The sequence below is a fragment of the Prionailurus viverrinus genome, chromosome B1 (genome assembly GCF_022837055.1).
Source record: "Prionailurus viverrinus isolate Anna chromosome B1, UM_Priviv_1.0, whole genome shotgun sequence".
In the NCBI taxonomy this organism is placed as follows: Eukaryota; Metazoa; Chordata; class Mammalia; order Carnivora; family Felidae; genus Prionailurus; species Prionailurus viverrinus.
In genome coordinates, this window is record NC_062564.1 from 169,026,344 (window position 1) to 169,040,905 (window position 14,562).

General features: G+C 41.7%; 1 protein-coding gene across 1 annotated transcript in view; it reads left to right on the forward strand.

Annotated features, from left to right (window-relative positions):
- Positions 1-8,870: 8,870 nt before the first annotated feature.
- The window catches only part of KCTD8 (potassium channel tetramerization domain containing 8), a 254,940-nt gene continuing 249,248 nt past the window's right edge, over positions 8,871-14,562 (forward strand). Inside the window, exon 1 of the mRNA XM_047854826.1 lies at positions 8,871-10,290. Within this exon, the coding sequence (XP_047710782.1) occupies positions 9,318-10,290 (973 nt within the window). The 5' untranslated portion in view covers positions 8,871-9,317. The remainder of the gene's footprint in view (positions 10,291-14,562) is intronic.

Genomic DNA, 14,562 nt, shown 5'->3' on the forward strand with positions numbered 1-14,562 from the left:
ATAGTCAGTTACTGGTCAACATAATAAATTTAAGGAAAGTTTGTAATTTGGGGGCAATTCCAAGGTAAAATCTGAATAGTTATAAGAAATCAACATTGTCCTGCCTTATATTTTAGTATCTTCTAATCGGTGAGACTTTTTTTCTGTTTAATTGAAGCACAGAATTGATAAAACTTATATTATGCACATAATATCTCTAGTTATAGACTCCTGGTTTATGTTATCTTAAAGGGTATAGAATCCATCCTGGATCAGAATATTATCCCAACTTTAGAGCCTATTTTTTTTTTATCCAGAATGTCCTAAGGTTATGGGGAATTATTTTGTCATTTGCCTCAGGCTTTGGGGAATTAAGCTATGTTTCAAGGAGAAAGCTAGTTCAGCAAGATGAAATACTAGACCATCTGTTGCTAAACTACTACCAATGCATACATTCCACACACATTCGACGTATTAATTATATAGCCACCTCTGAAAACATGACCTTTACCTCATATAAGTTAATCTGAAAATTGTTTACAAATGATTTTATTCACAAACAACTATTGATCACTTTTTATGTGCTAGACACTATACTAAGTGCTTAGATATGTTGAACCATAATCTATACAAACTTTCATTAATTTCTTTGGGTATTTAATTTCATGGAATTTTACATGTCACTCTAAATTTTAATTGTGCTTCTGTAAAATTTATAATATAGAATTAGAATTCATATCGCATTATGGTAAGATATTTAAATTGCCGGAATATGCTATATAACATGTGCATCAAGCACCTATACTTCGAGCTTTCCAAACACCTCATTTACAAAGCTTTTCATTTCATAACATCATTGAAATTCTGAAAACTGATATGCGAGACTTTGAGTAAATTACTTTTTATACTCAGTTTTCCAACTTTCCCCAGATTCTATAGCAATTGTTGAATTTGAAGATGGTCCTTCCCATCTAATATTCAGTCTTGTTCCTACCAATGTTGACCCTGATCTAGCAGCAAACCTTTTGCTTTTGACCTTGCAGGTGGTCATTGGCCCTTGGAGTGGCTTCCTTTTTTTTTTTTTTTAATTTTTTAATGCTTATTTACTTTTTAGAGAGAGAGAGACAGAGGCAGAGACAGAGACAGAAACAGAGTGCAAGATGGGGAGGGGCAGAGAGAGAGGGAGACACAGAATCTGAAGCAGGCTCCAGGTTCTGAGCTGTCAGCATGGAGCCGAACGCCAGCTCAAACCCACAAACCATGAAATTGTGGCCTGAGTCTAAGTCGGATGCTTAACCCACCGAGCCACCCAGGTGCCCCTATTGGTTTCCTTTTCATAAGAGTGATGTGTGTAGCAAAATGTGCCCAAATTTCACCATGTAGGGGTATGACAGATTTTAAAGGGAAACCAAAATTCTTCCACTGGTAGAGTATATATTATTTTCGTTTTTCTTTCTATAACTTTTCCTTCTTCTTCTCCTTCTTCTTCTGGATGGAGAGATGCCTCAAAATCCCCAATCTATGTGTCAGTGATTCCACTTATGTGATGAGCTCCAGCCTCCTCCTTTTACAAGTCCTGTAAGGAAATCATTTAGAAGATAGGTTATCTTACCTAATCTTCAAAACAAGTAGGTATTAGAATCACAAATGCTGTAGAGCTGTGCTGTGCAACATAGTAGCCACTGGCCATATATGGCGTTTAAGCACATGAAATACAGACTAGTACAAACTGAGGTGTGTTATAAGTGTAAAATACATAGCATGTTTTGAAAACCTAGTTTGGAAAAAATGTAAACTATGTCATCATTAAATTTTTTATTGATAACGTGGAAATGATAACATTTTGGGTACAGTAGGCTAAATAAATGACATCATTAAAATAATTTCACCTATTTCATTTTTACTGTTTTAATGTGGCTACTAAAAAATTTTAAAATTACATATGTGGTTGACATAGTTTTATAGGACAACACACTGCTCTAACTGCAAAGCTCCTGGTACAGGAAAGAATCTCAGGATTTTTGCTTAGAATTACAAACACTTGAGCTTTGTTTCTTTGCTAATTTGATAAAACTTTCAACTGCCTTGACTAGGAAAAACAGGTACCAGGAAGGTTCCTGAAAATTAGAAGTGCAATTGAGTTTGGATACAAGCCTTGGTCATAGTCAAATGACTGAACACATGTTTTCTTTTTTAAAGAAAAGAACCAAGGTAAATTAAATAATAAAATTATATAAGTATCTGGGATGATAAAGTACAGCAAGAGAGAAGACCAGAATGGATATAGACAGGGAAGGACATGCTGGGGGTAGTGTAGGGATCTTCAAGATGGTAGGACTATGTTACCTCAGGCCCTATGGGTAAGATAATTGAAAGGAAAGCAGAGCTACTATAATCATATCTAATTATAATATATCTGCTTGGGATCTCAGATACATCTAGCTAGGATGTGGCTCTGCTCACCCTGAGAACAATGGTGTGAAACAGACAAAATAAATATGGTTAACTCCATTAAACCTCAATGGGTCTGTGACTGGATACACAGTACGAAGTCTGTGATCCTTATTATTTCCACTGAAAAAACTGAAGTTTAGAGAGGTTAAGTAACTTGATCAAATCAAAAAGCTAGCACAAAACAAATTTAGATTTTAATCCAGTTTGTCCTGACTTTGGATTTCATTGTTATCTTCTGTGTTCTTCTTCCCCTATCAAAGAAGAAACCTGGCTTTAAGTAAATCTCAGCCTAGCGAAGATATATTTTATTTGTTTTAAAAAACAAATTAATTTGTTATAATCTGGCCTCAATATATATTTTTTCATTAGTGTGCTGTGCTTTTAGAGACACAATTTTGGACATGTTATTTAAATATTTTTAAAAAGTGTTGATTTATTTTTGAGAGAGAAAGAGAGACAGAGCATGAGCAGGGGAGGGGCAGAGAAAGGGGGAGACACAGAATCTGAAGCAGGCTCCAGGCTCTGAGCTGTCTGCACAGAGCCAGACATGGGGACACGGGGCTCAAACGCATGGACTACAAGATCATGACTTGAGCCAAAGTCAGCCTCTTTTCCAACTGAGCCACCCAGGTACTCCTTGACCATGTTATTTTAAAAATGTGCTATATATGTGAAGTGATCTAGTGTAGTTTCTAGTCAGAGAAGTTTGCTGTCTTATTTTTGCACAGCAACAGAAGATTTTAAGGACCCATCTTTTGGTCCTTATGTCCAGTTGGCATAGGGAGCATTACTGGTGTCTTTGATATTGAGCAAGATGGTTTTGATTACAGGCATACCTCAGTGTTCATTGCTTCAGTGCATGTAAAGGTTGTGTTTATACTACACTGTAGTCTGTTAAGTGTATAATAACATCTTGTCTAAAAAAACTCCACAACGTATATGCTTTAATTAAAAATACCTTATTGCTAAAAAAAAAGTTAACCATCACCTAAGCTTTCAACAAGTCATAATATTTTTGTTGGTGCAAGGTCTTACCTCTATGGTGATTCCTGATAACTGATGAGGGTGGCGGTGGCTGATGGCTAGGGTGGCTGTGGCAATTTCTTAAAATAAGACAACAACGAAGCTTGCATTTGGATTGGCTTCCTCCTATGAACGATTTCTCTGTAGCATGCAATGAATGTTCTTTGATAGTATTTTACCTACAGTAGGGCTTTCAGAATTGGAGTCAAATCTCCTCAAACCCTGCTGCTGCTTTATCATTAAGTTTATGTAATACGGTAAGTTCTTTGTTACCATTTCAACAATCTTCACAGCATCATCGCCAGGAGTAGATTCCATCTCAAGAAACCACTTTTTTTTTTTTTGCTCGCTCATAAGAAGCAACACCTCATCTGTTGAAATTGTATGATGAGATTGTAAGAATTCAGTCCTATCTTCAGGCTCCACTTCTTTTTATCCTCTTATCACCTTTTTTCCCCCTAAATATAATTTACTGTCAAGTGACCTAACATAACAGTATATACAGTATGCTCTTGGTTTGGGGAATAGATTCCCGTGATTCATCACTTACATATAACACCCAGTTCTCATCCCATCAAGTACCCCCCTCAAAGCCTATCACCCATTTTCCCCTTCCCCCTGCCCCCCTTAAACCCTCAGTTTGGTCTCTGTATTTGAGACTCTATTATGTTTGAAACTATTTTTCTGTCTGAAACTATTTTTCCCCTTTCCTTCCCCCATGGTATTCCCTTAAGTTTCTCAAATTCCACATATGAGTGACAACATATATCTGTCTTTCTCTGACTGAATTATTTCACTTAGCATAATACCCTCCAAGTCCATCCACATTGTTGCAAATGGCAGGATTTCATCCTTTCTCATTCAGGCTCCACTTCTCATTCTAGTTCTCTTGCTATTTCCACTACATCTGCATTTACTCCCTTCACCGAAGTCTTGAACCCCTCACGGTCATTCATGAGGCTCAGAGTCAAATTCTTCCAAACTCCTGTTAATGTTGATATTTTGATCTCTTCCCATGAATCATGAATGTTCTTAATGGCATCTAGAATCCTGAATCTTTTCCAGAAGGTTTCCAATTTTACTTTGCTAAGATCCATCAGAGGAATTACTATCTGTGGCAGCTAAAGCCTTAACAAAAGGTATTTCTTCAATAATAAGACTTGGAAGTCAAAATGATTTAGCAGGCATGAAAACAACATTAATGTCATTGTACATCTTCATCAGAGTTCTTGGCTGACCAGGTGCATTGTCAATGAGCAATCATATTTCGAAAAGAATCTTTTCTTCTGAGCAGGTCTCAACAAAGGGCTTAAAATATTCAGTAAACCATGTTGTAAACGGATGTGCTATCATCCAGGCTTTGTTGTTCCACTTATAGAGCACAGACAGAGCAGATTTAGTGTAATTCTTAAGGGCCCTAGGATTTCCGTAATGGTAAATGAGCATTGCTTCAATTTAAAGTCACTGGCTGTATTGGCCCCTAACAAGAGAGTCATCCTGCCCTTTGAAGCTTTGAAGCCAGGCACTGACTTCTCTTTTCTAGCTATGGAAGTTTTAGATGGCAATTTCCAGTATAAGGCTGTTTTGTCTCCAATGAAAATCTGCTGTTTCCGTTGAAAATAGCCGCTTCCTGAATTATTTTAGCTAATCTTCTGGATAACTTGCTACAGCTTCTACATCAGCACTTGTGGCTTTACCTTACACTTTTATTTTATGGAGGCAGCCTTTTTCCTTAAATTGCATGAACCACCCTCTGCTGGCTTCCAACTTTTCTTCTGCAGCCTTCTCACTTCTTTCAGCCTTCACAGAATTGAAGAGAGGGAGGGCCTTGCTCTGGATTAGGCTTTGGCTTAAGCGAATGTTATGGCTGGTTGGATCTTTTATCCAGACCACTCAAACTTTCTCCATATTAGTAATAAGATTGTTCCACTTTCCTGTCATTCATGTGTTCACTGGTGTAGCACTTTAATGTCCTTCAAGAACTTTTCCTTTGCATTCACAACTTGGCTAATTGTTTGGCACAAGAGTCTTAGTGGTTAGCCTACCTCCACTTTCAACATGCTTTCCTCACTAAGCTTCATTATTTGTAGCTTTTGATTTGAAGTGAAACACGTGGGACTCTTCCTCACATGAACACTTAGAAGCCATTGTAGGATTATTAACTGGCCTAATTTCAATATTGTTGTGTCTTGGGAGATAGGGAGGCTTGAGAAAAGGAAGAGAGATGGGGGAGTGGCTGGTCTGTGAAGCATTCAGAACACATAGTGTTTATCAATTTTGCTTGGGTATGGTTTGTGAAACCCCCCAAATAACTATAATAGTACATAAATGATCACTGATCACAGATCACCGTACCAAATATAATAATAATGAAAAAGTTTGAAATTTTGTGAGAATTACCAAAATGTGACACAGAGATACAAAGTGAATAAATGCAATTGGAAAAAAAATAGTGTTGATAGATTTGCTCAATGCAGGGTTGCCACAAGCCTTCAATTTTAAAGAATCGCAGTCTTTGAAGTGCAATAAAATGAGGTACACCTGTATAGTACTTGGTGTTGATTGCTGAGTTCATCAAAACAATTGTTCTAATATGTAGATCTCTTTCTTGTTTTCCTTTCACTTTTAGATTGAGTTTGTTTTGATCAGATTCTGTTCTCACTCTTCCTAATTAGAATTTTGAAGGACCAAGTCTTACTCATCTCTGCAAACTCATTGTATAGCCCAGTGTCTAGCACAGATTTGATGCTTTGTCATCCACTGTTCCATATAAATACGTTCATCAAATGTGAGTGTATTTATGTGCAGTAAACACTCAACAAATAGAGATTTTCTCTCTCTTATGGGGTAGGCACCATGTTGGGGACAGAATAGTGCATATGGTCGTATGCCATACTTACAATCTAACGAGAGACAATGACATATCAGTGTGATAAACCTTGCCCATGTGTAAGCACAGAGTGCTATGGGAACACCTGTTTTGGTAAGAAGCTGAAGATTTCTAGGAAAAGTACTATTTAAGCTGAGACCTCAGGGAAGAGGTAAACAGGGGGAAAAGGTTGGGGAACTGGTAGAAAAGGAAAGGCATTTCTAGAAAGAAAGAGAAAGAAAGAAAGAAAAAGAAAGAAAAAAAAGAAAGAGAAAGAAAGAAAGAGAAAGAAGGAAAGAAAAAGAAAGAAAATAAGAAAGAAAGAAAAAGAAAAGAAAAGAAAGAAAGAAAGAAAGAAAGAAAGAAAGAAAGAAAGAAAGAAGAAAGAAAGACAGACATTCTGGACTTGAGGTTTGTTCAGTTTGGAGTTTGGTTATGGGAACCATGGGAAGGTTATGGGAAGGAGTGAGAGTCAAGAGGAGTATGGGGAGAGAAGGGATTAAAGAGAAATGTTCAATCAACATCGAAGGAATTATTTTAAGAAGCAATGTATCACACAATGTATTTCATTAAGAATTCTAAGGTGATTCATTTAGAGTATAAATTCTACACCATTTTATTTTAGAAGAATATTTTATGTAATTAAAAAATTTAAATGGATTATAACCAGATAATATTGGAGACCTCATATTCATAGATAAATATGCATATGTATCATATGTCCACCTCATTGAGATTCTATAGTCTGTACCATACTTATCATGAGGGACGTTTCCCTCATGATAAATGGGCTTCATTAGTAGTGGTTTGAGGCATTATTATTTATTCATCTTTAAAGGTTATGAAGATTCTATTAATTCATTTTCCAGGAACTATTATTTTAAATTCCAAATGCTTTGCGCTGTTAGCTTTTAAATGAATAAGGTGAAAATCAATTCAACTTCTTAATTTTATCAGTTTATAAATTTTGGGGGAAATGGTCTTGAATAAGAAGTTTGCATGAAGATGCCTATCTTAAACCCAGGTTTTCAGTCTCAGTCTTTTGGAAGATATGTTGCATTCTTTCATTGGTCCACTAGGATCTCTCAGTCTCAGGTAACCTAACTTCAAAACTGATACAACATTTTCTGCGGACGGGGCTTAGAGGGATCAATGAATTAAATATTGTTCATAACATTCTAAAGAATAATGTATTATTTATAAAAATTTGAAGTTGGTACTCTTATCTCATATCCAGTACTGTTTTTTTTTTTTTTTTGGTGGATTCAGAGAAGGAATCCTAAATAGGCATTTAGAATTTTTTAAAAAAACATTAAAGTTTGTACATTATTTTATCTATTAATGGATAAAGTTTATCTGTAATATTATAATAATGATTGAAGCAAACTACTTTGTGCCACAGTATACTCTTTTCACTTTTGTACTTCATAAATCAATGATTTTTTAATGTTTTTGTACACAAAAGGATGCCCCAAGTGGATAGCCACAAGAAAGGAGAGTTCTCATTTGCATTTCTATCCTAACTAACTCTTTATCACAAATAACGCTGACCTTGCAGACTGTCCCTGTGCTATATACAAGTGGAAATTAAGGTAAACCTAAATTCATATAATTTTCATTTTGTGGCCTATTAGAAAACTAATAAAACAAGCCATTTTTCTTGCCCCGTGGAAAATGGAGAGATTAATGAAGGGACTGATCGAGATTAGAACAGAGCAACTTTTCTCCGTGTTTTCGTCTTTTCCTCCATAAACATTTATTAAGCACTTACTATGAATCAAATATCGAAAAGATGAAAGAAGAAAAGTCACATTACATACAATCCTTTATTAGTTTTGTGACCTGAAATCAGATATTAAAGATTCTTCAGTTATATGTAGTGCATGCAGTTAAATATGCAATCATGACAACTGATCGTAATAGAGGTTTGGGCATCTCGCCCTTCACTTCAAAAACTATGGCAAAAGCCCCTCAAGAGATTCACAGCCACGCAGTCTTTGCACGCACTGCTTGCACGCCAACATTTGTAGTAATTTCAGATTAGAAGCCTCTCAGTTTTGCTGTAATACAAACCTTCCCGCCCTGCCCCTGACGCCCACCGCTCCCCACTCCACTTTCCACCTAAACGGAGTAAAAACAAAAACAAAAACAAAACAAAACAACAACAAAAACCAAAAAGCACCCCCCCCCCGCCCCCAACTAGTTTTACTGGGTGAACAGGGGCGAAGAAGGTAAGGAAGTAAGGTGGAGAAGGAAAAGGAAGAGAAGGAAGGAGGGAGGGACGGATGTACAGACGGAACGAAACGAATGAAGGAGAGATGCTGTCCTTCCCGCCCCCCCCCCCCCCCCCCCCCCCGTTGTGTTTTCTGTTCCCCGCGCGCTCTTCCCCGCTGGCTGCCAAGTAGCCTCTCCTCCAAGCTCGGCCCCCGCCCCCTAGCGTCGGAGCCCCGCAGCCAGCGGCTGGCGCCTATCTCTTTAAATGACAGCTGTGGCTCGGGTCCCAGTCCGGAGCTTGACGTCAGCGCCGCCTCCCCGGGGCTGCGAGGAGTAGTTAGCGCCACCATCCGCGCCCGGGGCTCGCAGCGCGCTCGCAGGCTGCTAGGGCGGCGAGTTTTCTTTGCTCCGGCCCCTCCTCCAGCCCTCCCCGCGGGGAGCCGAGCGGCTGCCTAAGAGCCTCTCGCAAGTCTCCCTCACACTTCCCCGCCGTCACCCCAAAGGAGCAGCCGCTCCTCCTCGCGCCTCCACCGCCGCCGCGGCGCCCGCGGAGCTCCTCTCCCGCGCGCTTCGCTCCCCCGATGGATCCTGGGCGCCGCCGCCGCCGCCGCTGCCCCGAGCCCTGAACCGGGACGCCCCGGCCGAAGGAACGTGCCGCCCGGCCCGAGGGCGCACCAGGCGCACGCCGAGGCCGAGGGCTGCCGGGGGTGCAAGGCGCGGGCTTCGGGAAGGAGAAAGTGCTGCTCTCCCGTGTCACTTGGCCGGCGGCGGGGGGACCATGGCGTTGAAGGACACGGGCAGCGGCGGCAGCACCATCCTGCCCATTAGCGAGATGGTCTCCTCGTCCAGCTCGCCCGGCGCGTCTGCAGCCGCCGCCCCGGGGCCCTGCGTGCCCTCTCCCTTCCCCGAGGTGGTGGAGCTGAACGTGGGAGGTCAGGTCTATGTGACCAAGCACTCGACGCTGCTCAGCGTCCCGGACAGCACTCTGGCCAGTATGTTCTCGCCCTCCAGCCCCCGGGGCGGCGCCCGACGCCGGGGAGAGCTGCCCAGAGACAGTCGGGCGCGCTTCTTCATCGACCGGGACGGCTTCCTCTTCAGGTACGTGCTGGATTATCTGCGGGACAAGCAGCTCGCGCTGCCGGAGCACTTTCCCGAGAAGGAGCGGCTCCTGCGCGAGGCCGAGTACTTCCAGCTCACCGACCTGGTCAAGCTGCTGTCGCCCAAGGTCACCAAGCAGAACTCACTCAACGACGAGGGCTGCCAGAGCGACCTGGAGGACAACGTCTCCCAGGGCAGCAGCGACGCGCTGTTGCTGCGTGGGGCAGCGGCAGCCGCGCCCTCGGGCCCAGGAGCGCACGGCGGCGGCGGCGCCGGCGGCGGCGGCGGCGGCGCGCCGGACAAGCGCTCGGGCTTCCTCACGCTCGGCTACCGCGGCTCCTACACCACGGTGCGCGACAACCAGGCGGACGCCAAGTTCCGGCGTGTGGCGCGCATCATGGTGTGCGGGCGCATCGCGCTGGCCAAGGAGGTCTTCGGGGACACGCTCAACGAGAGCCGCGACCCAGACCGGCCGCCCGAGAAGTACACGTCCCGCTTCTACCTCAAGTTCACCTACTTGGAGCAGGCGTTCGATCGCCTGTCCGAGGCTGGCTTCCACATGGTGGCGTGTAACTCCTCGGGCACCGCCGCCTTCGTCAACCAGTACCGCGACGACAAGATCTGGAGCAGCTACACTGAGTACATCTTCTTCCGTAAGTTCCCAGTGTCCGCGTTTCCTACTTCTCCCCGCCCCTTCGCCGACCCGCGGAGCGTTTGAGCCGGGCTGGAACCCGGACCGGGCAGGTGTCCACGGCGGGGGCTGGTTAGCTAGTTAAGTGCGAAGGGCTTTCCCTTGTAAGGCACAACTTACGGTTTCGTCTCTTTTGAGTCCCGTCTCCACCAACTCCGGAACACGCAGTTCCCAAGCATTCCTTTTTCTTAACTTTAGTGATGGCGCCCTCTCCCCTTGCCCTGCTCCCGGAGGCGCTGGGCGCCCTTCTGCGGAGGGCGGGAAGAAGACACGCAGCACAAAGCTGTGCGCCCGAGTCCTCACCCCTCTCCCTGCTTCCGCGGAATTCCTGGGGGTTAACTTATGTGGGTCTCAGCGAGGTCCCTCCAGAGGGCAGTTTAGCATCGAGGCATTACCGCGCACCGCCAGGATCACATACAGTTGGTGCCTTTCTGGAGCAGGAGCGTACAATTACGGTGTTTTTGGAAGGGGGCAACGCGAGCAGTGGCGACTGCGCCTACCGGGATCCTCAGGGGTCCAGGGCAGCTCTTGGGAAAGAGGAGTCCATCCACTCATAGAAACCTCAGATTTCCCCCGCCAGTTGTCAGTAACTGCTGGTTTCCAACAGCAGCTGGTGGAAGGAACTAGAGTTTGGATGTCTGCTGCTGTCAGGGTTGGAGCTTAGGAAGGGACTTGGTGCGTGTGTGCGTTGTGTGTGGGTATGCGTGTATGTGTATGTGATTGTGTTTCCTTTCTGGGCACCTCACGTGCGAAAGGAGGATTGAGTCCACTTTCCCAGGGGGAATAAAATGCAGTGGTTTTCTGAAATGAGAGAATGGGAGCGAGGATTTGGAAAGGATTTCGCGTGGTGCTTTTTGCAGTGCGCTTCGGGAGGGGGCTCTGTGGATCAAGTTCAAGGACTGCACCAAGTATCACTGGGGCGGGGGGGGATGGGACCGGCACAGCAATCAGTAACGCTTATAAAGTGAGGGCCACAACTAGAGAGCTATTTGGACACAGCAAAAGCCAGCTGGGATGGCAGCAGGAACATCATTTGGCAGACGTTTGTTTTTTCTTTGGCAAGACACAAGAAGCTTTAAAACTTGCCTGTAGAGTTAAGGAAGAGTATCATTGACAGCCTATGGTAGAACTAGACCAGCTTTAAAGCTTTAATTGTATCTTTTTTTTTTTTTTTTTTTTTGGTAATTCACTCACTGGGAACTAGACAATTTATTGTACTTTATTTTGATTAGAGAAGTGGAAAGCATATTTATTCCACAGCCCTCCCTCCCCCACAGGTGCAAGCTTGAATGGAACATGCTCTTTGTGTATTCTAGTAACCTTGGAAATAGGGTGACAAAACACAGCACACTGGGCCTTAGTATTAGATTGTCTTTTTTAATGGTGCTGGATTTCCTGTGAAAATCATTTCGCAGAGAAGCAAAGAAAATTCCCTGAAGTAGTAGATACCAATCTAATTGTCTTAATTATGTCAAAGTGTTACGTGTTACACAGCAAAAAGTTTTATAGAAAAGCTGCCCAAAGGAAGGTAATATTTTATTGCTTGTATAAAATTGGGATCTCTTCAACATAAAGTAATTAAAACATTATTTAGCATCACTGTTTACATTTTATCCTTTATCAATGGGACCTTTATTACCATTTTAACTCTTAAACATTTGTCATTCCAGTGTGGATATATTTATAAGCATTTTAGAAGATGAGATGAACTTTTGACTCTTTTGGGGTTAGTGGTTTTTATTAGAGAAGAAATGAGCATACATGTTCAGTAGTTCAGATTCTTGCATTTTGAAATCTTTCAATGTTGGCCTTTTTCTCTGAGAGTTGTGGACTTGAACATGTCCATTACTTTATGAAGAGAATATAGGTTGTCTCTCAATTATGAAAACATTCCCTTAAAATAGTTTATTGCAATTGGAAACTCATACACTTTAACTAATAAGGTAATTTGTGAGATATTTGGAATTGAGGATATTTCATCTCTGGAGCCACAAGGAGCGTTAAACAAAATAAAATATCCATATTATGAATAGCTCTTTGCAGAATCCTCATGCAACTAAAGAGCTCTGAGATTCATTCATAAAAGTCCTAGAAATCTAAGCAACGTACAGCCTTCTTTATTGATTATTCTGGGGGGGAAATACACAATCCCAGGTTAAATATTGTTCTTCTGAAGTGGTATTCTAGTCACTGACTAAGCAAATGTAATATAAAACAAGCCAATTTGCCATGTGAAATATTGTATATGCATTTACTTTATGTTTGTATAGATTGTAGCTAATTTTCACAAGTTCTTTTGCACAGGATTTCTTTTAATATTGGTCAATGAAAATACACTGTACAATTTTTGTATCTCCATTTCCTTCAGTTTAGGTAATGATATAGATATACAGAGTATAATTATTTTGTCTAGCAGTCTCTGTTTACAAAGACTAACAGTGTTATTCATAAAAACAAAATCATTGGATGAACTTGTTTGTCCACCATGTTTTAGTGGCAGAAGAGGGTCTTTTAGCTTTTATTTCCCCCTTGACACAGGTTCTTCAACAAATATTTATTTTAATGTGTCAGTCATTTTAACACCTCTAAAAATTCAGGCTATGTGTGAAATTAGCAGTATGAAGATGATCTGAACCTGTAGAATTGTTGTTTACAGGCTGAAATATGGATTTCAGCTCCTCCCTCCCTCTCCCCACTTGCCCCTAAGTTTCTATACAGACGGGAAGAGAGTGGCAAATGGTCTGGTAACCCCAGACACTGCCATTTGCCGAATGTGTGATCTTGGTTAAATTATTTACTTCTTCTAAGTCTGCATTCCCCTGCCTGTATAATGGGGATTGTAGTACCAATTTTATAGGATTTGAAAATACATGTAAAGTGCTCAGACCAGTGCTTGACACATGATAAAAGCCAAATACCAGCAGTTACAATTATAAGCCATATTATACAGACTTTATTATTCTTGTAAATATTGCATTGCAATTTTGTTTTATGGTAAGTATGGTTGAATTAATTATAAAGTTAATTAGAAAATTATTTTGCAATTAAATGATAGTATAATAAACTTTTAAAAGTTTGGCATGGCCAATTTAATAGCAAGTTGTTTCCCGGAACTTGGATTTTTAGGCCAAGTTCAAGTCACCTATGTTTGCCAGTCATATTACAGTTAGTGTTTTTGGATCAACTCCAACAGAACCCTTTTCTGATTCAGAGCCAAGAAGTGTTTTAATGCTTTCTACTAGGACTTGAAAGTTTGGTAATATTTTCTGACAAACACTGAGCTGGATTCATTATCTCCTTAAGTGCTTGTATCCACGTCATTGGGTTCTAATGCTCAAGGTTATATACAGGCTATTAAACATTTAATACCAACTTCATTTGGCTACATGGACACTTTTATCTGTTTTCAGCATTAACTCGTTATTTTACCAAGTCTTTTAGATTCTGGAACCTATACTAGTGATACCATATTCCATATTACTCTTTTAATACTGAAGATTGTCCTTTTTTTTAAAAAAAATTAATATTTATTTCTGAAAGAGAGACAGACTGTGAGTGAGGGAGGGGCAGAGAGAGAGGGAGACACAGAATCCTGAAGCAGGCTCCAGGCTCTGAACTGTCAGCCCAGAGCCTGATGCAGGGCTCAAACTCACGGACCGTGAGATCATGACCTGAGCCAAAGTCAGACGCTTAACCAACTGAGTTACCCAGGTGCCCCTGTCCTTCCTTCCTTCCTTCCTTCCTTCCTTCCTTCCTTCCTTCCATTCTTTCTTTTTTAAAATTTTATTTATTTATTTTGAGAGAGAGAAAGCGAGAGAGAACACAAGTGGGGCAGGGGTAGAGAGAGGGGGAGAGAGAGAATCCCAAGCAGGCTCCGCATTGACAGTACAGAGCCTGATGTGGGTCTCCATCTCACAATCACATCTCACAATTGTGAGATGATGACCTGAGCCAAAGTCAAGTGTTGGACACATTACCAACCAGCCACCCAGGTGCCCCTAAAGATTGCCCTTTCTTGAAGGAAAGCAGAGTGATTTTTGTGCTTTCTGGGTTTTGGGGGGAGGGAGGGTGTCTGTTAAGTGTGCTTGTGGCTGCTTTTAGCTATGTCTGGAAGACAAGGCATTTTATGTTGACGTTGTATTATAGACAATAGATAGTGATAGGCATGGAATGTGATACATAGACTACCCATAGTTAGAATAAACATTGTATATATCCTTTATTTCTCATAATC